The following is a 26,177-nucleotide window of genomic DNA, read 5'->3' as shown; positions in this document are numbered from 1 at the left end:
ACACGCGCAGAGGGTAAGGAATTGTGAATTAGGGGTGAGAGTCAGAGAGGATATTTTGGTAATTACACAAAGCAATAGACGGCTACTGAGACAATCAGTAGTTAGGCAATAAGAACATATCCTAGAGGGGGGGCAGTTATGCCATTGTGCAGCAGAACAACTGAGGGACAAATTAGGAACTCAGCCACGCATTTAAATGCTCAGAAATCAGTACCGGAGGACGTAAAAATAGGAGATACTGGTGTTAATCGGACGGCCCATGTGACTCGCTGCAAATCTGGACGAGGGACAATAGTGCGCACTTTGGCGTCCCACATCAGGTCACCAAGATATAAAGTGACGTCTACTCGATGCTCAAGACTTCGCTCTCTCTCTCTCTCTCTCTCCTCTCTCTCCTCTCTCTCTCTCTCTTATTTTCGTTTCTCTCATTTTCTTTTACCTTGTTGTAATTTTTTTTTTTTCATTTTGAGTTTTTTCATTTTCCCTTCTTTTTTTTAGATGAGTTCATCTTCTCGTGTGCTTGGATCCTTAAAGTCTGAATCCATTTCCATTCAAAGGAGGCGAAGAGGAAGATCCGATCGAAGACGTTCCTTCTGCGGAACCAAAGCTTCTCGGCACGAACACAAAGGCGACGATCTAAGGCCATTTTCAATCCATCAAGAGACGCAGACTCTATCACTTTCTTTGGACCGGGAAAAGATCGATTGTTAGTTTGTTTCAGTTCTTATTTGATGAAGATTTAACCACGTATTAGTGATTCGTAATAGAGATATCTGGGATGAAAATAGGTTCTTTGGAATTATTGTATATACTTTTTCATTTCTAGAATTTTTGGTAGGATTGAATTTCTTGTTCTTGTATTGCAGATGTTCTCGGGGCATTAGAAGCAAGAGTTTGATCTAGGAGGTGAGATGAAGATCTTGATATTTTCCTTTCCTTTTTCCTTTTCGACGATGCATGAAATAAAAGATTTTCAGAGAGAAACATATATGATACGGAAATATGTCATCTGATTTCAGTTACGGGCGGTGATTTCTAAATTCAATTTACAGGATAAGGTTTTTGAGTCCGATGATTTCTTCGTTTCAATCCTGAAACAAGGTTTCATATAAAGAAAGATACGAACTTTAGGTTTTGAGCGAGGTTTGTTGAAGTAGAAAAACATCTCCCAGCTGGGCCCTTCGATATTATCTTACTCTTTTCAATTGATGTCTTTGCGAGTTTCTACAGACACGGAGCGAGAGAGATAGAGAGAGGTGGGTGAGAAAAAAAATTTGTTACAAAGAAACGGTTTTTAGGGATATGTACGATCTTTCGTCAAACACCACATCATACACGAAAGGGCCAGCGTCGTCGCTGTTTAATACCGATAAGCCATCTTTGATTCGTTTTCTAATCGTGGTCTCTCTCTCTCTAAAATCTATATTTGCCCTGTTTTTTTTTTCTTTTTTTTTGTTTTTTAGTGCTTTAGAAGTTTATATTCTTGTGAGTTTTTTCGGCTCTCTTATATCGCTTCCACTCCCCGTAATTTAGTTGATCGCATTTGGCAAAAATTCTTTGGTCGGAAATAGGAAACCCTTGGCTACTCGGTTTGCTAAAATTGGTACATAAATCTCTTCAAACCTAGAAAATATGAAGCTTTCCTTCAAAACTTCTTACTATTTAATGTCTGCAACTCTGCATTTGTGTCTGTGTGTGCCGATTATCCATGGCACTTCTTTACATTGGGTTTTGTGATTTTCTACCTTTCTGGTGCAAGTATGCAGACGCAATTTTTGATATATATATATTTCTTCTGCTGCTCGCTCAAAGTTCTACCTGACTAATTGACAAGATTGTTGAATGGGAAGACAGTCTTATCCAATTTATTTTTTGTCTTTCGGACTGATTTTTTTTTTCTTTTTGTTTTATTTTTTCTCCTGAACAATCAGCAATGGCGTCGTCGTCAAATTCGCCCTGTGCCGCCTGTAAGTTCCTCAGGCGCAAATGTACGCAGGAGTGCGTATTTGCCCCCTATTTTCCCCCTGACAATCCTCAGAAGTTTGCAAATGTACACAAGGTGTTCGGAGCAAGCAACGTTGCTAAGCTCCTCAACGAGCTTAGCACAACCCAGAGAGAGGACGCCGTGAACTCGCTGGCCTATGAGGCGGAGGCTCGTCTTCGCGATCCTGTGTACGGCTGCGTGGGCCTCATTTCCGTCCTTCAACAGAAGCTGAAACAGGTCCAACACGACCTCTACAATGCCAAGAAGGAACTCTCCAACTACATTGGCCCCTCCGCGATGCTCCCCATCACTCATCAACATCATCACCACCTCTTGCACCACCACCAACAACACCCGTCTCCGTCCATGGGTGGCCCGTTCGGGATGTCCTCGGTTGGCATGGGCATGCCTCCTGGTCCTTCGGCACAGGCCCAGTTTCTGATACGGGAGCAACAGCAGATGATCGAGGCTCAGCAACTGGCAGGAGTTATGCCTATGAGAGATCAGCATGAGATGATGAGGAGATTTGAACAACAACAGCATGACCTAGTAAGGTTTAACAGCGGTTTTGATGTTCCCGCCGGGGCCGGAGGCGCGGGTAGTAGCAATGGTAGTGGTGGTGGTGGTTTTACCGACGTGCCTAGTGGGGTTGGTGGTGGTGGATATAATCAGATGAGTGCGGCATTGCCCTCTTCACTAGCTTTGGTTCCGTTTGACAACCCATTTCAGGTTCAACAACCGCAACCAGAGCACCCACAGCAACCGCATCCACCGCACCTACAGCAATACCAACAGCAACAACAACAGCACAGAACTGGAAGCGATGAGGGTAGGAGCGTTGGTCCTTCATCTTGAATCTAGCAGAAGCATGGTTTAACCTCTTTCACAAATCTGCTCCCTACTCGGTATGCTCTCAGCCTCTGAACTCTCACTCTTTTGATTCCATAATCTTGCCCTTGCACTTGCAACTACGCCGCCCTTGTGCACTGTGAAAAAAAAAAGATGGTATTAGAAAATTGGGACGTTGCATGTGTGCGTCATTTCAATGAATTGACCAGAATGCCCTGAAGCCTGAAGGTGTTGTTCTCTTTTTTTTTTTTTTTCATTTTTTTTCCTTACACAAACAGGGCACCCCTTCCTGAGAAAAAAATGTTTTCCAATATAAAATTCCAATCCAATATTATTTTGGGATGGGCCACGATATTCACTGGTTTAGAATTTTAGGATTAATGAGTATGAGATGCCAGACCGAGAAAGCAGGATCTCAGAAATAACATCATTACCCAAAAAAGAAGAGATAATAAAGAACTCCAATATTGTTGTGGCTTGCCTGAGTTTTGAATTTGAAAAAACAGGAGAAGAATTAAAACGCAGAAACGTGGTGGTGATCAGGGAATAGTACACCATGGTAATCCATATCTCTTGATTTCTCAAGATCTAAACGTGTTTATTGTTTCCACGTCTACACTCAAAAAGTGATATTACCCGCTTCTACCAAAATAAAATTCCATTTCCACAAATTAATAGAATTTCCTTTTTGGCTTAATATGCAATTGTGTAAATTAAAGAATCTGATGGGAACTGTTACATAAACTGGTACTTTGTATATCTTTGGTACAGGTTAAAAATTAAACATTCCCAGCTCCAGGGGCAAAAGGGACAAATCAAAGCAAAGGAAGAACAGAGAGAACAATGAAGACGGAATCCTGCTGGACTTCTGAAGAAGAGGCATATTTTGGAGTTTTGGCTATTGATACATATATTTTTTTTATAATTATATCTCTTTTCTCTCTTTGACCAGTTTGAAGAAAGGAAGGAGGAGGAGGAGGAGAAGAAGGGTATATCTTGGAAAACGCGTTTAAAAGAGAAAAAAAATTACTTTGTTTGCTCTGATCTCAATCTCAATTACTATCCTTTTGTCCTTTATTTATTCGTTCATTAATTTAATCTCTCTCATCTTTGAATGGTAGCCGCTCCCTTCTCCTTGACGTCACCGGCGGATCTCTTTTCATTATTTATGTCCTGCTTTTTTTCTTTTATTATATATCGTATGGACTCGTGTAGGTTTTTTGAATGGTTGTTTAATTGTTTTAAAGAAGACTAGACCTTAACCTCACCACCCCTTTTTATTTTTTTTTCTTTTTCTTTTTCTTTTGATCGATGATCATCATAAGAGATTTTGTTAGTGTTAGTTACAAAAGTCTCTTTTTCTGGACACTTCTAATCTGTAGTTGGTTACAATTTTTGCAAATCTTCTTTCTGTCTGCCTCCACTTTTCAGTTAGATTAGTATTAAGAGACGCGCGCAGGTTGTATGCACAGTGCACCGAGCCATGGCTGATGCCGTTTTTTTAATTATGTTTATATATTAGAGGAAGGTATTAGCGAAGAAAAAGAGAAGGAAACTGAAAAAGATAAAAGCCCAGAAAGGCAAAAGCATGCAACGGTGAGTGAATGGTCGTGGAATTTTGTTGCGTTCTTTTAATATTGATGCCCTTCATTTTCCTGATAAAAATTTGACAAGGGTTGAAGCGATGGTTGGAATCATTTCAAAAATGTGCGGCCGGGGATGGCAAACCGAAATGGTAATGATGTGATAGTACACTTCACTATTATATTACCAAGTGCGTTGTTTCCCAGTACCATGCCTTGGCACCGACCCACACCCCGTCACCCCCTACCGCAGACATAGGTAGGTCACAGTCACAAACTCACAATCCCTTCTTATCCCACCTTTGCATGGGTTAGTGCAAAATTTTCAAAGCATACAACCACCACTATGTTCTAAATCCACCTCAGCCCATGTGATGTAATTAATTTGCTGGTACATGTTTGACCACAACTTTAGTTTTTACTCCAAGCCCATGTTTGACTAGTCAATTGATCGTATGGCGAAGGATGTCTCACACTTCGTTGGTTTCTATTACTTTCTTGGGTAACATGCCATCGAGGTATGTTACTTTGATCCCAGCGGTCTATTGTTAGCATTACTCCTGCAGTTACAAAGCATGTGCACTAACTGTACGGTCCAAGCTGTTACCATACGATCTATAGCCCCTCTTTCGCTGTGGAGTGGATCATAGATATATATATATATATATATATATTAAACTAAGAAGGCACAGGTGTTGCCGCTTATATATTTTTATTGTATTATATAATCACCGAATGCAGTGCAATTGCGATGGGAAGAGGCAGCATATGTGGATTGGAAATGAGGAACCAGTTGGGAAGCATATGAGAAGGGTCGGGAGTTGGGACGACGAAGATGTATTATACTATACGACAGGAATACTGAATTTTATAAAAGGGAAAGGGATGGTTCTCTTTCTCTTTCTCTTTCTCTCTCTCTCTCAATCTTTATCTCTGAACAATAAAAACCCCTATATTATATAAAGGAGTGCAGAACAGAGCCATTGTTTGGAGTTGCTTCTTTGCACGGATTTCCACAACAAATCAGTGAAAGAAAGTAAAGAAAGAAGAGACAAAGTCAAAACGAGTGTTGCATACATGCTATCGCTTTAGTAAACAAACGAAGTTTTTAAGACGAAATGGACATGATGGAACAAAAAAAAAAAATTGATGTCAGGTGGCAGTAGAGACAAAAAAGGAGAACTTATGACTCCACACCAGCTTTCTGACATGTTGGAAGCTTCTTATTATATATAAACTTTCACTTCTGTCTTTTCGGCATTTCTTTCCCACCGGGGATATAAACTCATTAAAGTTAAGAAAAGGTAAAATAAAATAAAAACCGAGATAGCAAGTAGCATCTAGCAAGCGTGAGCCGAAGTCCAAAAGCGTAGCATGCAGAAGGGCCTGGGCCAGGGGTGATGACAGGCCAATTGGGTTTTGAAGCTGTACACGAGATTGGCATTGGCTGTGGAGCTCTCGGCCTCAGTGGCCCGTCTTTTAGCAAAAACACATCATGAAGATTGAAGCATCAAGGGTGCTAAGTTGCTACACCTACACCACCTACACGTGAAGGCATATCCCATTATCCTCTGTAGTCTGTTCAAACATACAAAATATGAAGGATGCAAACTCCAATCAGAAAAGGCATGCATGCATGGATGGGCCATAGAATAGAATCCTTTTTTTCTGTGGCCTCACGGAGGGATGAGACCCAACCCATGGGCCTTGTCAGACGATGTTTGTTTGGGCTGAGCTGGGCAGAAAAAGAGAGTTGTACCAGTGCGTTGGGTTGGACTTTTTGGTCCGCGTCAACCCTATATGCCTACACACTGTAACGTAAATCAATTTCAAATTACAATGGCAGACAGGAAAGAGGACTCCTTTCCTAAGACATGAACACACATTGCATGCTAAAGTGCATCCACACGCAACGCAAACGAATAAAAAGACAAGTCTGTCTCTCTCTCTCTCTCTCTCAATTAAAGGAGGGTGTGGCCAATCCAAGCCATCCATCCTTCATACAATGCTCTGAAAAAAATAAAATACCTCTCTCTCTTTCTCTCTCATCTACGTGAACAAGTCCAACCAATGGATGGGATCCCTTCGGTGCTGCCGTGAAGCTGTCCTGCATTAGATTTCAAATGTTGTGAGAAAGACCTTTAGCTGCATGATTGGTCTAATAACGAAGCTGCTAGTTGATGACTCAGTTGGCTGCTCGTTTGTTTCAACAATTATAATAAATTCAAAATAAATGGGCGGGTACAAAAAGTTTACCCATTAATAATTGTTGACTTGTCCTCTATCTGCAAGAATGTGTTACTCTTTTTTCAATTGTTCAAAGCTTATTTTATTTTATTTTTTTGTTGTGTTTGGAAACACTGTTATTTCTACCTAATGCATACATGTTGGGTTGAATGGTATAAGCTTTGTGAAGATGACATTTTTTTTCTGCCTGAAATGTTACATTTTAGGTTCATCAATACAATTTGTTGGTCCTACTTGAAACATCAAAACTTGATGGTTTAACAATAAATGTCAACAACTGCTCCAATATATGCATTTTTTTTTTTTAATTGAAGCAACTCTCATATGTGATGTAACAATACATATTTCTCGAAAAAAATACATATTTTCATCAATTTGTATTAATCAACTTAAAACATTTCAAGTAAATAATTTCCATATCAAATATAGTTTAGACTGCACTTGAAAATGGTACAAATGCTAATAAAAATATTAAATTGCTTGATAAGTTGACCAGAAAAAGGGAAAAAAAAAACAAAAAGGATATAAAGAAACCTATACACAAATGGCTCGCTAGTTATTAGGCTGAATTCAGATGTGCTGACTACAATACATTGCTGGTCATATGCACCCAGCCACACATTGGGAATATTAGCAATATAAAGTATAAGAGATGTTTCCAATGTTTGAATGGGCGAACATGGCCATCGATGTGTTTGATGCAATCCATAATCATGGTCTGTGAAACATGAAATCATATGACTCTATTCGTTACTGGACTTCTAATAGCTAATTCATTAAATTTTTTAACAGCTAGTTTTACATTAAATGCTCTAATTATTAGATTTTGTTCTCTATATAAAACCTAGTAGTTTCAAGCTAGAGAGACATTAAATTCTTTTCTTTGTTTTGAGAAATCTAGAGCTTTCTTTGAGAGTTGAGAGACTCCTCTCTTTGGGTGAATGAGTCCTCAACTCCCTTGGATGGGAAAATTCGCACCAACCTTGTAGCCTCATATTAATAGAGTTTCGTCCAATCTTCTTCTTTCATCTAATTCTTTGAGCAAATTTCTCACATTCTCTCATCCTATTTGAGTTGCATCAGTGTTGTGGTCAATAGATCTAAACTCTATTAAGCAACATGAGAATCATGAGGTGTTTGTTTGGGAGGGCTTTTCCATCCAATGGCTTTTGTGGCTTTGCAAGGTAGACCCTACAAAGAAAGCCTATAAGTTATATTTGGTTAAAAAAATATATATATCCTGCAAAGCTGATGTGCACTTTCATTCAACTAAGAAATCAAATTCCCCCTTAATCAAAACTAAATCCCTCCTACATGGGCTCCAAGGCAAGATTCTACCCCCAACTCTAAGGTTTGATTCTGCTATCACCCTCTTTAAAATAACAATTTTAAGAACACCCATTAATTTAACCTACATTTATCCATTCCTTCCTCCAAAAAGAAATTATAGATTTTTATTGTTCAGTCCCCCTTAGGTACTGCATTCATACATTAAAGGTTTCTCCTAAATACTGAAACATCTCTTGTGTTTTCAAATTGGATTAAGACCTCCCTCATTGGATGATGTCACTGGACAAATACTTCCCTTCCGTTAACACTCCATCAAGATCCGCTTGTGCATCACATTATGTGTTGGTTAATTTTGTTTTTCAAAACCCAATTTTGCTCATCTATATCTATATCTATATCTATTGGATTAAATCCAATGGGTTTGATTGGTCAATTACATGAGAAATTGCACCTACACACTTGATTGAAAATTTAACTTTTCTCTTACAAAATCCAGTTTTGATCTTGTCTCACATTGGAAAATTATAAGCTTTGTTTTCAGTATTTTCATAGGAACTGATTTAGAGTATGGGGGTTTGATACTGCGTAATGCGCACACACGCATGTGTCCTTCGCGCACCCACGTGGATCGCGAAGGGTGACTTTGGTTTTGGTGTGATGCTAACCATTGATCACCGTTGATGAGATCAACGGCCATGATTCGATTAGGTGTGATCAAGAGTCACAATTCAAAGTTAATAGTCATTAACTGTTAACTACTTTTTAAACTATTTAAGGAGCATGAATCACACTCCAAAAACACACAATTTCGAAATCCACTTTCTCTCTCTCTCTCTCAGTCCGGTCTGCTACAGTCTCATAGAAGGTTTTTTGAAAATTCTTCAACTTTGCTGGTTGCAGATTCTCGTCCAAGGCTTTGTTGTATATTGGGAACGGATTTGCCTGTAACCCAACAACAAACTCGGTGAAACTGAGTGGGGACAAATAACGTTGTAAAGACAGTGTCTTCAGACGCGCCTAAGAGCTTCTCCTCCAAAGTTATAGTGACCCCATTTTCCAACAATATCTATATCTATCTATCTATCTATCTATCTATCTATCTATCTATCTATCTATCTATTTATTTATCTATCCACAATTTCCTCTTGCATCTTCCATGATTTGCATATGTGCCAATGGTGGTGCTACTCTGTCTTAAACAAAATAATTAGCAAATCCTTCAGTTTCAAATTCTAATATTTATATTTGGAGTTCTAGCGGCTTGAACGCATTGAAATTATAGAAAGAAAGTTGATCATCATGAACCTTGTCATGGTTCCAAAACGTTGTTTGAAACAGAGATGCTAGTAGATTCATACGTGACATCAAGCAAATCATCTTCACACTCATAGAAGGTATTGTAATTGATCCAAACTTTTGGGGAGGACCCAACCAGTTGGACTGCATCACACTCTACCTATGCTAATTGCGTAAATCTTGAATCTAGGGCGCTTCACCGAACCAAAACCTAAGGTTGGTATGGGTGGAACTAGAAGATCGGATGATTAACATTGGCCACCTTATACCATATTGCATTAATTCTTTTGCTTATTTCTCAGAAAATGGACTGGTTGGTGGGTCAGAGGTCTCTAAACTTAATTTTGATAACAGAAAACCTAAAAAACCAAAATAAATAAATACTTGAATTAGAATTATCGTTGCAGGACATGGTAGTAGTAGTAAAGATGTAAAAACAATCAAAGAAAATAACATGCCGTCATTTCATGAAATAAACCACCATTAAATGAGAAGATTCTATTTTCTGAACAATGGACTAACAGGCTTGGTTTAAAGCAACAGAAGCGTCGACAAAATTTATAATCAAAAGACATGTATTTGATCCTAATCTCTCAGAACATCATGGAAGTGTTAGTAAAGATAGATGATTTTCTCATTGGATTTGTAAATCTTATCTTTCTTTGTTCTGTCTCGTATTTTTCTTTGATTACAGTTTGGTGGTTTTCTTTAAAAATTTAAAGAGCAAACAAGGGCACAAATATTATTTTATTGAATCTGTTAAATATGACCATATACTTTATTGATAGGGGAGATCTAAGTCCAATCAGAAACCATAAGGATTGTATAAGTATGTAGCTTAAACCAATTTAACCTATATTTATCCATTCCTTCCTCCAAAAAGAAATAATGGGTTTTTATTTGGAATCCTTTGTGTTGATATGTTGGAACGGGTGGCCATAGGTCCTCGATTTGGAATCCTCAATGTGTAGGAGAATCCATTGGCCATGTGAAAAGCCACACGTTGATGGAGTAGCTTAATGATATCATCTCTGTGAACACAATACAACACACACCAATTATAATTTTTGTTATATGTTATTATTTATTTTGTAGTAAAAAAAATAAATCTGTTTTTTGTAAACTGTTTCTGACTTGTTCACAGGGTGGTTATTGGGTCTAAGTTGGATCCATTTCAGCTTTTGACTAAGTCAGCAAGAGGATGTTTGGCTTAGAATGGGCTGAGTGATCATGTGGTTTAAAACCATGATCATTGAGACACTTGTCTCAATCCGAAGGGGTAGAACAAGATAAGTGTTGGTGAGTAAATCTTTTGCAACGGCTCTAATCTCCTTTTTCATAGGAGAGACGTTGTGGCAATCGCCTATAAAAGGGAATGTGCAGAAGTCACAAATCCCTCCCCAACAAAATTATTCACTTTATTGGAAGGCTATCAAAACCTCCAACAAGGTTCTGCCCAATTCGGATTGTATCATCATCTTTGTGAAGTCCAAAGTTGTGTTCAAGTGTTGTCGGATCCATCAAGTTCAAGTGGAGTTACTCTTTATTTGCAGTTTTTTATTTGCACTTTATTTTGTCCCTATTTTGTTATAGTTTTTCATTGGTATCAGAGCTTTGTTATCTATGGTGTGCATGTGCATGTGCTACACCATATCAGTCCTTTAAAGTAAAAGGGACTATGGGCAAGTAAAAAGAAAGAGCAAAAGTGGTTCAACAGCTTTCTTTCTTAGACCCCAAAAAAAGAGTCTTCTCTTCTTCACTACTCTTACACATTTGTCTTCCCAAAAGAAAATATTTGTTATCAATAAGGACAAAACTTACCCTATTTGATTTACGACTCCAACATCCGGTCTACTGAAACGACATCGAGATTCGGTGAAAGCATAAAAGGTTTGAGATCTCTATTATAGAGATCTATCCGGGTATTTTCTAAACTTTTTCTTTACATTTAGGGCTTCAACCCTTTTTTTTGAGAAAACATTCAGGTAGTGTTTAATAATTTTTTTTTCCTGAATACTTGTTGCTTGGTATGATTGATATATCTACCGAAGTCGATTCTACGCTATTGTGGGCTAAGCATTTATTTTGTGCTTCTATAAATTTTCTTAGCTTTATCTTGGGTAAAATATTAATCTCATTCTTATGGAGCAAAATTTAAGAAAGCTAATTTTTTTTTATGATTTTCAATTAACTGTTAATCATAGTTAGATCTCACCAATTTTCTTGACTGAAAATAGCTGCTTGCTCATATTAGCTTACCATTACACTATAAATTTCATTCTATTTTTGCTTGCAGCCTCCTTGTTTATTCATAGACATAATGGTTGGATCTGCAATAGCAAATAAATTAAGCAAAACTGAAAAACTTAACGGTAGTAATTTTTCTCTCTGGAAACGTAGGATCAGACTTATACTAGATCAAGAAGATGTTGAATACATATTAGAACAAGATGTTCCCTCTGTTCCTGATGATGATGCACCGTTGGCTGTTAGAAAAGCCTATAAGAAATACCTAAAAGATAATAAAACAGCCCGCTCTTGTTTGTTAACTTTTATGGAACCGGACATTGAAGTCTTGTTTGAAGAATATGGGAATGCTAAACAATTATTTGATGCAGTTAAGGAAGCTTATGGAAAGGTAACTGAATCTTATGTTCAAATGTTAATAGAAAACTATTATGCTTGTAAGATGAAAGATGGAGATTCAGTAATAGATCATATTAATAAGATGAATGTTATTGCAAAATAATTAGCAGCAACTGAGAATCCCATCCCCGAAAAGATTCAGGTGTCTACTATATTGCATAGTCTTCCAGACTCTTGGGATAATGTGGTTGTTGCCTTAAATCTTTCTGGAAGAGACATTAATATGAAAAACCTACCAACCTTGCTAGGGCTGGAAGCTGAACGAAAGAGCAAAAAGGCTCAATCATCATCATTGATAGTTGCCACTAGTCCAATTGAAACTAATAAAACTACTGAAAAAACTGAGAACTATAAAAGTAAAGGAAAGAAGTATCATAATAAACCTAACTTTTTAAAGAAGTTCAAGAAAACTAAAGGCAAATGTTTTATTTGTGGGAAACCAGGCCATACCAAATATAATTGTTATCAAAACAAGAAGAATAAAGATAACAATCATAATAAATCAGCAAAGAAAGATATCATTTGTGTGGTTTCTGAATCATTACTTACTGATATTGATTATGTTGATTGGTGCATTGATTCGGGTTCTTCTCACCATGTATGCAAATCCAAGGAACTATTTATGGAGATGAAGGAAATGAAGCCTGGCGAACATAGGATCTTCATGGGAAACAATACCTATTGTGATGTACTAGGTGTTGGGAAAGTGAAAATAGTCATCAATGAAAATACAAATCTGATCTTAAATGATGTAATGTATGCGCCTAGTGTTAGGCAGAATCTTTTGTCTGTACCCTTTTTGGATGAAAAAGGTTTTGAAGTTCGTTTTTGGGGAGGAAAAGTGTCAATTGGAAAACATGGGAGAGTCTTATTGTTTGGAACTAAGTCTGATGGTCTGTATCATTTATCTATTAATAAAGTGAATGTCTCTTTTGCTTATTTTGATTGTGTATATAACGTTGATGAAAATGCCTATATATGGCACATGAGACTTTGCCATATTAATAAAGACAAAATGATGATGATGTCTTCAAGTGGCTTAATACCTAAGATGGAAATTAATTTTAAATACTGTGAACCATGTCTTAGTGAAAAATTATCCAGATTACCATTTAATAAAGGAAGAAAATCAGAAGAATTGTTAGATATTGTACACTCAGATGTTTGTGGTCCACTAAATGTTAAGACACACAAGGGAATAGAATACTTTGTGACCTTTATTGATGATAGCTCTAGATATGGATGTGCTTATTTGATTAAAAGAAAATATGAGGTATTAGAAAAATTTAAAGAATATAAGTTAGAGGTAGAAAACCAATTAGGAAGAAAAATAAATATATTAAGAAGTGATAGAGGTGGTGAGTATATATCTAATCTATTTAATGATTTTTGAATACAAAATGGGATAAAACATCAATTAACCATGAGTTATACTCCACAACAGAATGAAGTTGCTGAACGTAGGAATAGAACTCTACTTGACATGGTAAGGTCAATGTTATCACACTCCAATCTAGGAACACATTTCTGGGGTGAAGCATTACTACAGCAATTTATATTCTAAACAAAATACCAACTAAAGTGAATAAATTGACACCTCATGAAATCTGGACTAGTAGAAAACCATACCTATATAATATTAAAATTTGGGGTTCTAGTGCCTATGTTAGAACTCCTAGTCAACTAAGAAACAAACTAGATAACAAAAGCATAAGATGCACCTTTATAGGATATTCAGAAAACAACAAAGGTTACAAATTCATAAACCATAAAGCTGATGGATCTATTGAATTCATAGAAAGTTGGGATGTCATGTTCTTAGAAGACCAAATAAAAGATGAAAATGATAGTGTCTTGACTCAATTATTTGAAGTAGAAAAGGAAGATATACAAAAAGAAACATATACAACAAAGAATGATACATTAGGAAAAATTCAAAGAGAAAGGTTTCCCTCTTCCAAATTGAAAGATTATTATACCTTCTTAAATGAAGAATCAATAGATGATCCAATAAGCTATTCGGAGGCTATGAAAGCACCCGATAAAGAAAAATGGAAAGAAGTCATAAATGAAGAACTAAATTCAATAAATAAAAATCAAGTGTGGGAATTGATAGATTTGCCTAGTAATAGAAGACCAATTGGAAGCAAATGGATCTTTAAAAAGAAATTAAAAGTAGATGGTTCTATAGAAAAATACAAAGCTAGGCTTATAGAAAAGGGATATACATAAGTTGAAGGTATAGATTATGATGAAACTTACTCATCGGTAGCAAAATTTACTTCCATTAGAATTTTAATGTCCTTAGTTGCACATTTTGATTTAGAGTTATGTCAGATGGATGTAAAAACCGCTTTCTTAAATGGAAAGCTAAATGAAAAAATTTATATGACACAACCAGAAGGATACATAAGAGAAGGGTTGGAAAATAAAGTATATAAATTGAACAAGTCTCTATATGGACTAAAGCAATCCTCTAGGATGTGGTATTATACATTTCATAATTCCATCACAAAACTTGCATTTATCCCAAATCCATTTGATCATTGTGTTTACTCAATGAATAGTGGGAGTTCATTTATTATACCCTCCTTATATGTTGATGATATTCTAATAGCTAGTAATAATATATCTATGATAAATGAAACAAAACATTGGTTAAGTATTAATTTTGAAATGAAAGACATGGGAGATTCTAGTTATGCACTTGGAATAAAAATAGAAAGAGACAGAAAATATAAAACATTATCTCTTTCACAAGAAAATTATTTACAAATGATATTTAAAAGGTTTAACATGATAGATTGTAATGGAATCGATACTCCTATTTGCAAAGGAACTAAAATGTCTAAGGATATGTCACCTAGAAATGAAAGAGAAGTATGCTACATGAAGAATGTTCCTTATGCACAAGCAGTTGGTAGTTTAATGTATGCAGTGTTATGTACAAGACCTGATTTGTCTTATGTTGTTAGTCTCGTTAGTAGATACCAAAGTAATCCAGGAACTACACATTGGTCAGCCATTAAAAGAATTCTAAGATATTTACAACAAACCAAGGATTATAGACTAACATACTCTTGTGATCAATTAGAATTGATGGGTTACTGTGATGCTGATTTTGCAGGAGACCCGGATGATAGAAAATCTATTATCGGGTTCATCTTCCTTCTGGGAGGATGAGCCATTTCTTGGGCAAGCAAAAAGCAAGGTTGTATAGCCAAATATACTATGGAAGCTGAGTTCATAGCTTGCAGCACAGCAGCATCATAAGGAATTTGAATAAAAAGGTTATTGGAAGAATTAAAAATACCAGGTGCACCTGAAGGAGCTATTAGAATGTTCAATGATAATGAAGCGGCCATCAAGACGATAAAAAATGGGGAAATTGGTCCAAAAGGAAAGCACATTGACTTGCAATGCCGGTATCTTCATGATATCTACCAACGGAATGAGATCCTGGTAGAGCACGTGCCGACAAATGATATGGTTGCTGATCCGTTGACAAAGCCCATTGGAGTTAGTGATTTTGAAAGGCACGTGGTGTCAATGGGATTGAGAAGCAACCAAACATCTCGGGCCTAACTGGCCAGGTGGGAGATGTTGGAACGGGTGGCCATAGGCCCTCGATTTGGAATCATCAACGTGTAGGAGAATCCACTGGCCATGTGAAAAGCCACATGTTGATGGAGTAGCTTAATGATATCATCTCTGTGAACACAATACAACACACACCAATTATAATTTTTGTTATATGTTATTATTTATTTTCTAGTAAAAAAAAATACTTCTGTTTTCTGTAAACTGTTATTGACTTGTTCACAGGGTGGTTATTGGGTCTAAGTTGGATCCATTTCAGCTTTTGACTAAGTCAGCAAGAGGATGTTTGGCTTAGAATGGGCTGAGTGATCATGTGGTTTAAAACCTTGATCATTGAGACACTTGTCTCAATCCGAAGGGATAGAACAAGATAAGTGTTGGTGAGTAAATCTTTTGCAACGGCTCTTATCTCCTTTTTCATAGGAGAGACGTTGTGGCAATCGCCTATAAAAAGGAATGTGCAGAAGTCACAAATCCCTCCCCAACAAAATTATTCACTTTATTGGAAGGCTATCAAAACCTCCAACAAGGTTCTGCCCAATTCGGATTGTATCATCATCTTTGTGAAGTCCAAAGTTGTGTTCAAGTGTTGTCGGATCCATCAAGTTCAAGTGGAGTTACTCTTTATTTGCAGCTTTTTATTTGCACTTTATTTTGTCCCTATTCTATTATAGTTTTTCAGTTCAGTCCCTCAGTTAATGCAACCGGACCACCAGGGGGTGGGGGGATTTATCACAATTCAAGGGGGGAGGGGGGTTGCATATAAAAAAAAAAATCAGAGAGGAATGAACTATAAATAGACCATGATATTATAATCTGAGCTGTCAGCTGAGTTATTTTAAAGTAGAACTCAGTGACCTTGGATTCGTTATTCCAAATATTAACTTACATTTATTTTTGACAAAAGTTGAAGGAAGAGAAAATCTAGAAAGTTTTCATTGCCAGACTTACAAACCACGTGCCACTTAATAAGTGAAAGTATACCAAAAAGATTACCACTAGAATTAGGTGGCTGTAAGTAGAAATCAGTTTCTCATTTACAATAGGGATGACTCTCATTAAATACATGACTTTGATTTTATTAGAAATGGCATGATGCGTCTCTTGTTTTATAATATTATAATTATCCAGTTATCAATTACAATCTTCCAATAATTGCAACACCATTTTAAATTAATTAAGTGACATTTAGTAAGGGGCCATTTGGCAAGGCTTTTAAGATTTTGGCAGACCTGATAATCAAAATGATTATGTGAGTTTTTACATTAAGATTTTAATTGTTTAAAGACGCGTTTTTTCGTGCATCTTTCTGCATTAAGACAAATTGAAAAAAAAGCGAAAAGCTCCATTTGGAGTTTCACAAAAATAGCCTGAAATGGGCTTCAGTTTTCGTCGGATAGATTTTCTCCTAACTAAATAAGAAAAGACAAAAACACAGGCTGCCGAGCTTCTAAAAAACTGACAGTTCGCGCGAAGAAACGTACCAAATGAGGCCTAAGTCTTTTCGTGTGGTCTTTCTAACTTTTCAAAACTTGGAAGACCAAACAGTATAGAAGCTTCAAATGAAACTTCATGTATTTCTGCATCTAAAATATTTCATTTAAGAGTTATGTAGACATAGACGAATACTTGCCAAACAATCTTAATTTTTAAAGACAAAACCCCAAAAATTCATTACATCTTTTGACCATCTTAATTATCAAAAGATTTGTCTAAAAAAATTGCCAAACACCTAAATAATCAACGTTTGGCAACCTCCCATGGCTTGTCCTTTGTGACCAAAAAGACCGTCAAAGCATTTGCAGAACAACTTCTCATGAATAAAAACATGCAAGTACAGAAGATGTTTCAGATGTGCGATATACATTTTATTTCTAAATTAATCCTATAGAATTTATTGGTAAGACATTTTGAATTGGACCAGTCCAGACTTAATACTCCAAAATATTTATTGAATTGGATTGGACCTGATCCATCCATGATGAATTTATACTGGACTGGGTTAGATTGAAGCAATATCTGGTCCATTAACAGAATATAAGTATGGGTTTCAATGGACCATGTATGTGTTGGACCTAATATAAATTGTAACAAGACGTGGACAACGGAAGTCTCAAGACGTGTATGTTTCAATCACATTCAGCTTCTCGTACCTGGGTATATTTGTCTATCTCTCTCTCTTTTTTTTTTTTTTCTAAATACATATTCCCCTATTATGTAATTATACTTAAAAATAATCATTTAATCCATCCAAACTCAACTTGAACAAATTACAACGTAAATAATTATTATTGGTCAGAATTTTGGACTGGTCATGTCGGGCCTCCAACCCAACTCAATCTATAGAAAGGTCATATATCCCTTACCCCCATTGGACAACGAGATATGTGGATATATGGTGAAGTGCACAAGTATACTATTATTTAGATTTTAGATTTAATTTTTATGAACCTAGACTAGATCTAGATGGGCCTTATATCAAACTGGGTTCTGAAGTCTTACGAACTGGCCCATCCCATTAAAACCATAACCATTGATTTGGGCATTATTCGTTGTCGCTGGGGTAGAGACGTAAATAATCCAGTTTAGAAGGTGATGAATGTAATATACCGAGAACTCCGGATCCCGGGCACTCCGCACAGTAGCAACTAGCAAAAGCCGGGGAAAATGAGAACCCTAATCCCTAATTCCTGATCAAGAGACAAGAATCTCGTCCCAGCTGTTTTTCGGTTTTTTCCATTAATAAACGGACATTTGAAAGGCCATTACACCAACTGCTTTCCCAGCAGAATGCCGCCAAAATTCTCGACGTCGAATATTGCCGAGAAATTTATCCAAACCGCTGGAAATCACCGTTCAAGGAGCGATGGGTTCTTCCTAAGGAAGAAGAAACCCTAAAATGTTTTCGCTCGTAGCAAAGCCATGGAGCTGTCCCGTTTCTCCACCTTACTTAGAAACGCTGCTCCCTGTTCTCTGCGGAAGCTACTCCCCTTCTCTTCATCCTCCTCCTCAGTGGTTAAGCCTAAGTTTTCTGATTACTTTTCCGATGATCCCGACGGTGGGAGCCCCGTTTACCGCCATAAGCTTCGGTTTCAGCGTCCGACGACGATCAAATGGCGGGAACAGTTCTATAATTCTGTTAGCTTTATTGGGTCGGTCGTTTTTCCCTTGAAGAAGATCTGTGTTCCTGATCGTTTCGGTGTTTGTACCTTCCTCGAAGTCAGATCCTCCCGTTGTCCGGAACGTTCATTCAGGTGATTTCTCATTACTCAAATTTTAGTTTACATTCTTGCCGTATTCCGTTATAATTATTGCATGCTTTGTTAGTTGTTATTTAGTTGTCGATTTGTTGATTTATTTATATTTGTCATATGCTCGAAGTGCCAAGCTTGGAGATTATCTCTAAGTGACAAACAAGAGTAAATGGAAAATTCTACCAGAAAGTCATTAGACCAGCATTAATGCGTGGGACAGAGTGCTTGAAAATCAAGAAATACCATATTATACAAATGAAAATAGCTGAGATGAGGATGTTAAGATGGATGAGTAGCAATGACTAGAATGGGTAGAATCAGAAGTGAATACATGGATCAGAGAGGACTTGGAGGTGGCTCCAAATAGCAAAAAGATGATGGAAGTCGACTGATGAGGTCATGTTCATAGATGACCAATGACTTATAAAAAAAGTAAAAGATGACCAATGATTGCACCAGTAAGGAGTATCTAATGAAAGTAGAAAGCTCTAAAAGAGCAAGGGGAAGACTGAAGAAAATGTGATTCATGGACTTATAATTTGGCAGAAAACAGGGCTCTTGATAGAACATAATGGCAGGACAGGATTTGTTTAGCACTCCAAATAGTTGGGTCTAAGGCTGAGTTGAGTTTTCTTTTCCTCATATATTATATATGAATTCAATGTGATTGATTGATTAAATTAGTTGTTTAGGTGTTCACTTCCTGCCCTCCCCTTTAATAGCAGTGGAATCTTTCACAGGATTGAAATAAATACGTTCATCACAATATATTATCTTAAAACGGTCAGTCTTTTTTTAAGTCTATGCAAGGGCACACACTCATTTTTCTAATGTTTTTTTTTCATCTTTTAAGAATTGCTGAGCTCATTGACAAAATGAGGGAGAACCTCCACAAATTCTTCAATAATCTCAAGGCATTCCGAATAAATATCTTTGGATAGTGACCTTTTTGTGGTACAATGTCCTTACAGCTCCTTTTTTGAGTACACCACTCTTTTTGTATGAGTTATAAATAGTGGTCTTTGGGGATGTATAAAATTGTTTTTTTTTTCCTATCTTGCTTAGTGACTTATTGGGCAAGTCTGTGATCTCTCTCAGTTGTTTTAATGAAATGCATTACCTTTTCTCAAAAAAAAAAAAAGTTCTTAGCAGAAACAAGCTTGTCCACAAGTATTTTCCTGGTTAATCACAACCATCTACTCGTGACTTGACCAGATCATTTGCAATTTGTTTTATTTATCACACAAACAACTTTATGCATCTAATCTCATAAACTATGCAACATCTATTTATAGATTTCCAGGTATCATAGGGCATTTAAGATAACCTGGGCCCCACAGAGGGCAGCATGCTTACACAGTTTAAGTTTAATATTTATGTGATCAAAATTTGTTGTTGGGAAGGTTCAAGGTGTGATGTGGTTTCTCAAATTGAGCATAATTTGTTGGGTACACAATATTTTACTCTTATACTCTGTTGTGACCAAATACTGATCACTTATTACTCCTATTTGGTTATCATTAGTTGTTCTTTCATAGTTAATTGTTTATAGTGCCCCATCTGTCCATTGTATGTCTTGGTTTCTCTATTCCGAGCGCTTATCATCTTGGTTATTTTGCATTTCCTACTAACTTGTTTCTAGTTTTCTACACCGTCCAACACTAGGGCAAGAAAATTTTGAAGATTAAAGTGCAATACTGAGGTTTTGACCACTATTTAATAGGAAAATATGTTACTTAACTTCATGGGATCTCTTTTCAAGAATAAACAATGAATTAAAGTGAGAAGACATAGTATAATCAAGGAAAGCAATGGGGAACCATATATTTATTCAAGATTTTAAATGATCCAACCATCAAATAAAAGACTAGAAACAATTGCTAAACTGCAGGAAATGCCTGAATAATGAGTAGCATTCCATTTTTTTCTAAAATTTGGAGAACAATTCTGTTTTATCATTTGGTTATATTATAAGTAATAGAAACTGCCAATGTTGATTTCAATAAATTGTTGAAACTAGTCATGAGGAAAACTGCATTGTTTGCACTTCAAACCCTTGAAATCCTTTTGAAGAAACTCTTAGCTTGGGGAAGCCCAAAGGTTTTCAAATATATAACTGTTGCTAATGAATTAGTAAAATTGTTGATTTGTTAGACAATTAAAAAATAGAAAAGCAACTACCAATCTTATGATGAGAGCTCTATTTATTTAATGGTTAAGGTATATTTCTGTAAGGAACTCAAAAAGTGCAATACCTTAAGGTGTAAGTTTCTGATTTGAGGTCTGAAGCATTTTCCTTGAGCTTCATATTGAGACTATCTGGGAGGATGCTTTTTCATCTTTTACAAATTTGCTTTTGGCATACAATAGATCCATCAAGTTGAAAGTGTGCATAGATTTATCTTATGTTAGGAATTTTCTTTTTCTTGATTATCATCGCTGGTACATTTGTACAAATTTCAATTGACTGTGACATGCCATTATATTTTCCCTACATCTTTTACAGGATACACCGTATTTTTAGATCCCTTCTTTGAACTTGGTTTCCTTTATGTTTTAAGTCTGCAATTGCTGCAACAAAACAAGCTAACATTTGTACAGTTTATGAACAGGATTTTACTGAGTATGTGGGACAAGATGGGAGAAACATCATACAAACATTTGAGACGAAATGATCTTATTTATGTTTCAGGTCAATTAGGTTCTTATAAAAAGGTTGATGCAAATGGAGAGCTCAAAATGTATTACAAGGTTAACAAATATTAATATTTTTCACTGTTTCATTTATTATTTAGAATTTATATTTCATTCAACATATGGGTACCTTGAACTAGAGTTTCAAAACCTTCGTCAAATTTGATTGTCCAAGTGTTCAGATGTGACATACTCCCTAGGTTAGGTTAGGCTCATGCTCAGTCTTGTCTGGTTTTTTTTTTTTTTTGATTCTTTGATTGGTTATCTGCAGTACTTGTTCAAACAATTCATACAGACTAAACATCTGTGAACTTTTTTTTTGGAAAATCAATATAGGGTGCCCATTTTCTTTGTTAGGCTGTCTGTGTTGTTTTTGTCAATTCTTTTTGTTTTCTTGTCTTCTTATTACTCTTGAGGTTTGGGTGGTTTAACCAGAGTGAAATACATTGAAGCGTGAACTGCCAGTCTATGAGCCTAATGATTCACTGCCTGCTCTGGCCATAGAAAGTTGCCTTGAACATGTGCATTTGCTGAGATAAATCCTCATTTTCATGATGGTGGACCAAATCCTTAGAGACCGGGACCACCAACATGAGGGGCCAAGTTAGTTTGATCCGTGACTCAAGTGTTCTGAAAAGGAATTGTCTCTGAAGAATTTTCTAGAATCCTTACTTTGCAGTTCATAAATAGAATTTCCTGATGGTTTAAAATTTGAAATGCGTTCCACCTTTGAAAAGTGTTCCACCTTGTCTATAGCCCGTATGTTGAAACATATGACATGCTTAATGCTCTCTCTCTCTCTCTCTCTGTTCCTTTAATTATTTTTGCACATAAATCCATCAAAAAAATTTGCACATAAACACCAAAACCAAGACAACTATAAGCATTTGGACCATTCTGTTGTAGATTGACAAGACTACCAGCCCCATGTCATCATTCTGATCATAAAGTTATTTCATACAATCAACTATTTAACATCCAGGCATGGTTCATATTGATATGCATTTTTTGTTCTGTTTTGTTTTTTTTTTGTGTGTGTATTGCGAGTTTGTGTTGCCTAAAACTCTCTCACCATCTATCTATCTATCTATCTTGCCATATCTTTTCACAGTGGTCTTATCAAATCACCTTTTATCATATAAAAAAAACTGGAATCTTTTAACTCCCCTAAATAAGCATATTGCTGAACCCAAGATATGATATGATATGTATCGAATGTATCCTATCGATACTTTGAACCTTGCATCCAGGTCCCTACTAGTTGATTCATCACATAGCAAGGCCCAAACAACTAGTCATTGACCCATCAATTTGACAACACTAACATTTATATTCTTACAAGAAAATACATACATAGATGTCTGTTTATGCACATATATATGCTCTTCACCACTACAAAAATTCTGAGCTTTTCAAATTTCACTCCAATCTTTTCATTCTGCTCCATGCTTCAGTTCCCACTCCTTGCACTTAGTTAAATTTGTCACTTAATGAAGTCCTAAAATGTTTGTAATAATTATTATTGCCCAGAATATTATAGCCTTGCTGGTTCACAAGGCTGGAAAGAGCCTTACCATATAACCTCTGTTGCTCAAATTTTTTCATAAATGTTTATTGGATTCCAACGTGGTTGAGGATAACACTTTGCTGGAGAATGATAGGTCATGGTCTGCAGTGGTCTTTCTGGATGTACCTTATAAACCCCCTGGAACAATGATCTGTTGCCAACATTTCTCATCTTTCTTGTACTTCATCTCTCTTCCGATCCATCTGCCAATATTAAGAATTATTTAATTAGTTGACATTGGTTTATGCATGAGCCTGTTTTGTGTGTGATAGATGGAGTTATTAAGTTCAAATTAAAGTTTCAACTTATAATTGCATTAGATTCCATTTCTTTCTTGTAGATTTTTCCCTAAAATGGCTTTCATGAGGTTAATACTCTTTCATATTATTAACTTCTCACAGGTAATTGTAAAGGAATTAAACTATGTAGCACAGAATGGTCGACAGCAATGCTGCCAGAAACCTGAGAAATCAGGGCCAAAAGAAGAAACAATCTCCACATCTAGCATGTCTGATAAGAGTATGTTTCTGTTGCTGGTGTTTTTCTCTATTAAAATATATGACTAATTCAAGTTCCAAGTTGAAATTCCTTAGCATACTCATTATTCATAATTTCTCAAGCCATTACCTCTTAACATCCTAATTTCCAATTTAGCTGGAATAGGTTCGGTTCAATTATAGGCATGCATCAGCAGAGGAACTAGTTTGTTAATAGACTGATTAACTAAAATCAGTTTCATTCGATATACCTTCTCCAGCATTCGGCTCCATGGCATTATAGCATTGTCTAAAACAGAAATTTTAGAAATTTTGAGGATTTCCAGCCTGCCAAACTGGTAGTGTCTCTGGAGTTCCAGATATGGACATGAGACCATAAACTGCCCACCAATGTAGGTCCCAGCAATCTAGGATCTTGGGAAGGGTGGAATGGATTAGGACCTAATCTCAGGTACACCTACACACACAGATTTATATGCCTTTCATCCTAATCATCATCATCATCATCCAAGCCTTATCCCAACTATATGGGATCAGCTTCATAAATCCTGTTTCGCCATTCCATTCTGTTTAAAGCCATATCAATTGTTAAATTATGGGCACTTATATTCCTAACTACTTCAACCCATGTCCATTTTGGTCTACCCCTAGCCTTTGTCCCTTCAACTTGCAACAGATCACTTCTTCTTTTAGGTGCCTTCACCCTACTCCACCACCCAAATAGAAGTATTCATATGGTTATCCCTCCTGGTGTAGACCAATTTCGTACAAGCATTGGTGACAGTTTTTTCTATGCTTTACACTTCATTGTGGTGTATTGTTTTCATCTCAAGTACGTGTTTCTAGCAAATTCATGATTTGTTTGTAAAAACCATGGTTCGAAGTACCGATACTCTTGAGTCTTGATATGAAAACTTAGCGTATCAAAAGTTTGTTTCAATCGATTCTCTTATTTTTTTTGTTTGATAATATGATAGTTGGAACGTCACATCAGATATTAAAATAACCAAACTCTTACAAATTAGCATATTGGTGACCCTGGAAAACATCACATATCATATGACATGCTATGATTCATATTTTTAAACTTGGTATAAAGTATAAACACGGGAGAGATAAGAACTAATATTGTAAATGTTCATTCGGTTGATGCTATGTTTAGATTCTTCAGACGTGGAACAGAAGAAGAGAGACCGTCTTTATTTGTGGCAAGTATTTTTTGCCAATACTTACGAATGGTGGGACAATAGGCGTGGGAAAACCAATTCTAAGAGTCCAGATTTTAAGCACAAAGATACTGGTGAGGTCCTGTGGATCGATGAAAGGGACCCTCCCTGGGTTAAACGACTGCTCCAGCTGCATGACTCTACAATGTTAGAACGAGGGCATCAGGAACTGGTGAATCGTCGGCCCAGAATGACACTGTGGAAATTTGAATAGTGGGAGCTTATCTTGCTGAAATAAACGGTTCAGCTATAGTTATCCGTTGTCTTGGCTACCAAATGAAAAACAGAAATTATGGAACAATATCTTTATGGTAACAGTATTGAAGTTTGGACTCTGTTGTTGCAGGATATGGCTCCATACCACTTATGATTTGTCCCATATTACCGTTTATTCCTTCTTGTAGATAATTATTGTACAAAGTTATTTTTTAACCATTCGGATATAAATCCTATTTTCTATGTCACAAAAGTTGTTTGAGCCGTTGATTAATCGGAGATGATGTGTTGAGTGTCATCCGCCTGTTTTATATTTCAGAGTTTGCCTTGTTCTCTTCCTCCTGTTATTTTCTTTGGACTTGGGTCATTCTGATACATCTTGACAAGGTTTTAAGAACTGGGTCATTCCGGAAAGGGAACCGCTTTGGCCGCCGGTTCTAGGTTAGTGGTTTGATGGTTTGGGTCAGCAACGGTTCAAATGGTTGAGTTAATAACCCTTCTCTGTTTTTAACATTTTTTTTGTTATTTTAGATTTTTTTAGTAATCAATCTTTTGCTAGTAAATCATCGATTTTCAGCTGCTTGGGCCAATATCACCAAATCGTTCTCCTATTCCTAGGGTGACTTTTTACTTCTAGAGTATTTATTTAGAGTATTTATTGATGTAAACAGTTCTTTTTTTTTGGATAACTACACTGCATTCCACGTCAGAAATTTGAAATATATTGCAGATTTGCTGAGTTGGGTGATGTATCAATTTTTGTGCCAAGTACCTCGTCATTTGGTCTGCTTCCAAATAGCCGATGGCTCAGAAGTCGAAGTGAATTTTTGTTGGATGAGGACCTGGATGCTGAGCTGATCAGGCTGAGTTGGGGGCAGATTAGGTGTCGAGTTAACTGGGCTGAGTTGGGTAGGTTAGGTGCCGAATTGACTGGGCCGAGCTAGGCAGGTTAGTTGACAAGTTGACTGGCCGAGCTAGGCAGGTCAGGTGACAAGCCGACTAGAGTGCTAAGTTGACCAGTGTGTCGAGCTACCTATTAGGGGCTGAACTAACCAGTGCCGAGCTGCCTATTAGGTGACGAACTGATCAGAGGGTCGGGCTGCCTATTAGGTGCTGAGCTGACCAGTGGGCCGAGTTGCCTGTTGGAGAGCTGGATTGATTGTTGAGCTTCATCGTTCTTTAGAGACCTGCAAAGAATCAATGTCAAAGGACCCGAGGTGGCTAACCC

At 36.7% G+C, this 26,177-nt stretch overlaps 2 protein-coding genes across 2 annotated transcripts; both read left to right on the top strand.

Moving 5' to 3' along the window:
• The first annotated feature begins 358 nt into the window (after positions 1 to 358).
• ASL1 (ASYMMETRIC LEAVES 2-like 1) lies at positions 359 to 3,874 on the top strand. The gene is made up of 4 exons (XM_088887026.1): positions 359 to 706; positions 867 to 906; positions 1,932 to 2,889; positions 3,605 to 3,874. Exon 3 carries the CDS (start codon positions 1,934 to 1,936, stop codon positions 2,837 to 2,839), a length of 906 nt encoding a protein of 301 aa, XP_088743152.1. The 5' UTR covers positions 359 to 706; positions 867 to 906; positions 1,932 to 1,933; the 3' UTR covers positions 2,840 to 2,889; positions 3,605 to 3,874.
• Positions 3,875 to 18,122: 14,248 nt separating this feature from the next.
• Positions 18,123 to 25,202, top strand: OSB1 (Primosome PriB/single-strand DNA-binding protein). Its single transcript, XM_010256831.2, has 4 exons — positions 18,123 to 18,749; positions 21,362 to 21,500; positions 23,412 to 23,529; positions 24,670 to 25,202. The coding sequence occupies exons 1-4, from the start codon at positions 18,418 to 18,420 to the stop codon at positions 24,945 to 24,947; spliced, it is 867 nt and encodes a 288-aa protein (XP_010255133.1). The 5' UTR covers positions 18,123 to 18,417; the 3' UTR covers positions 24,948 to 25,202.
• Positions 25,203 to 26,177: the final 975 nt, after the last annotated feature.

Source organism: Nelumbo nucifera, chromosome 5 (assembly GCF_055504915.1).
Source record: "Nelumbo nucifera cultivar China Antique chromosome 5, China Antique-T2T, whole genome shotgun sequence".
Taxonomy (NCBI): domain Eukaryota; kingdom Viridiplantae; phylum Streptophyta; class Magnoliopsida; order Proteales; family Nelumbonaceae; genus Nelumbo; species Nelumbo nucifera.
Note: the sequence above shows the minus strand (reverse complement) of the source record. Positions and strands in the feature narration are given on the sequence as shown.

What these genes read in the sequence shown, in the direction of transcription:
- ASL1 (XM_088887026.1), top strand. Translation starts at nt 1,934, where the DNA reads ATGGCGTCGTCGTCAAATTCGCCCTGTGCCGCCTGTAAGTTCCTCAGG.
- OSB1 (XM_010256831.2), top strand. Translation starts at nt 18,418, where the DNA reads ATGGAGCTGTCCCGTTTCTCCACCTTACTTAGAAACGCTGCTCCCTGT. An exon ending in TGTCCGGAACGTTCATTCAG is followed by an intron (nt 18,750 to 21,361) that starts GTGATTTCTCAT and finishes GTTTATGAACAG; the next exon opens with GATTTTACTGAGTATGTGGG. An exon ending in ATCTAGCATGTCTGATAAGA is followed by an intron (nt 23,530 to 24,669) that starts GTATGTTTCTGT and finishes TGCTATGTTTAG; the next exon opens with ATTCTTCAGACGTGGAACAG.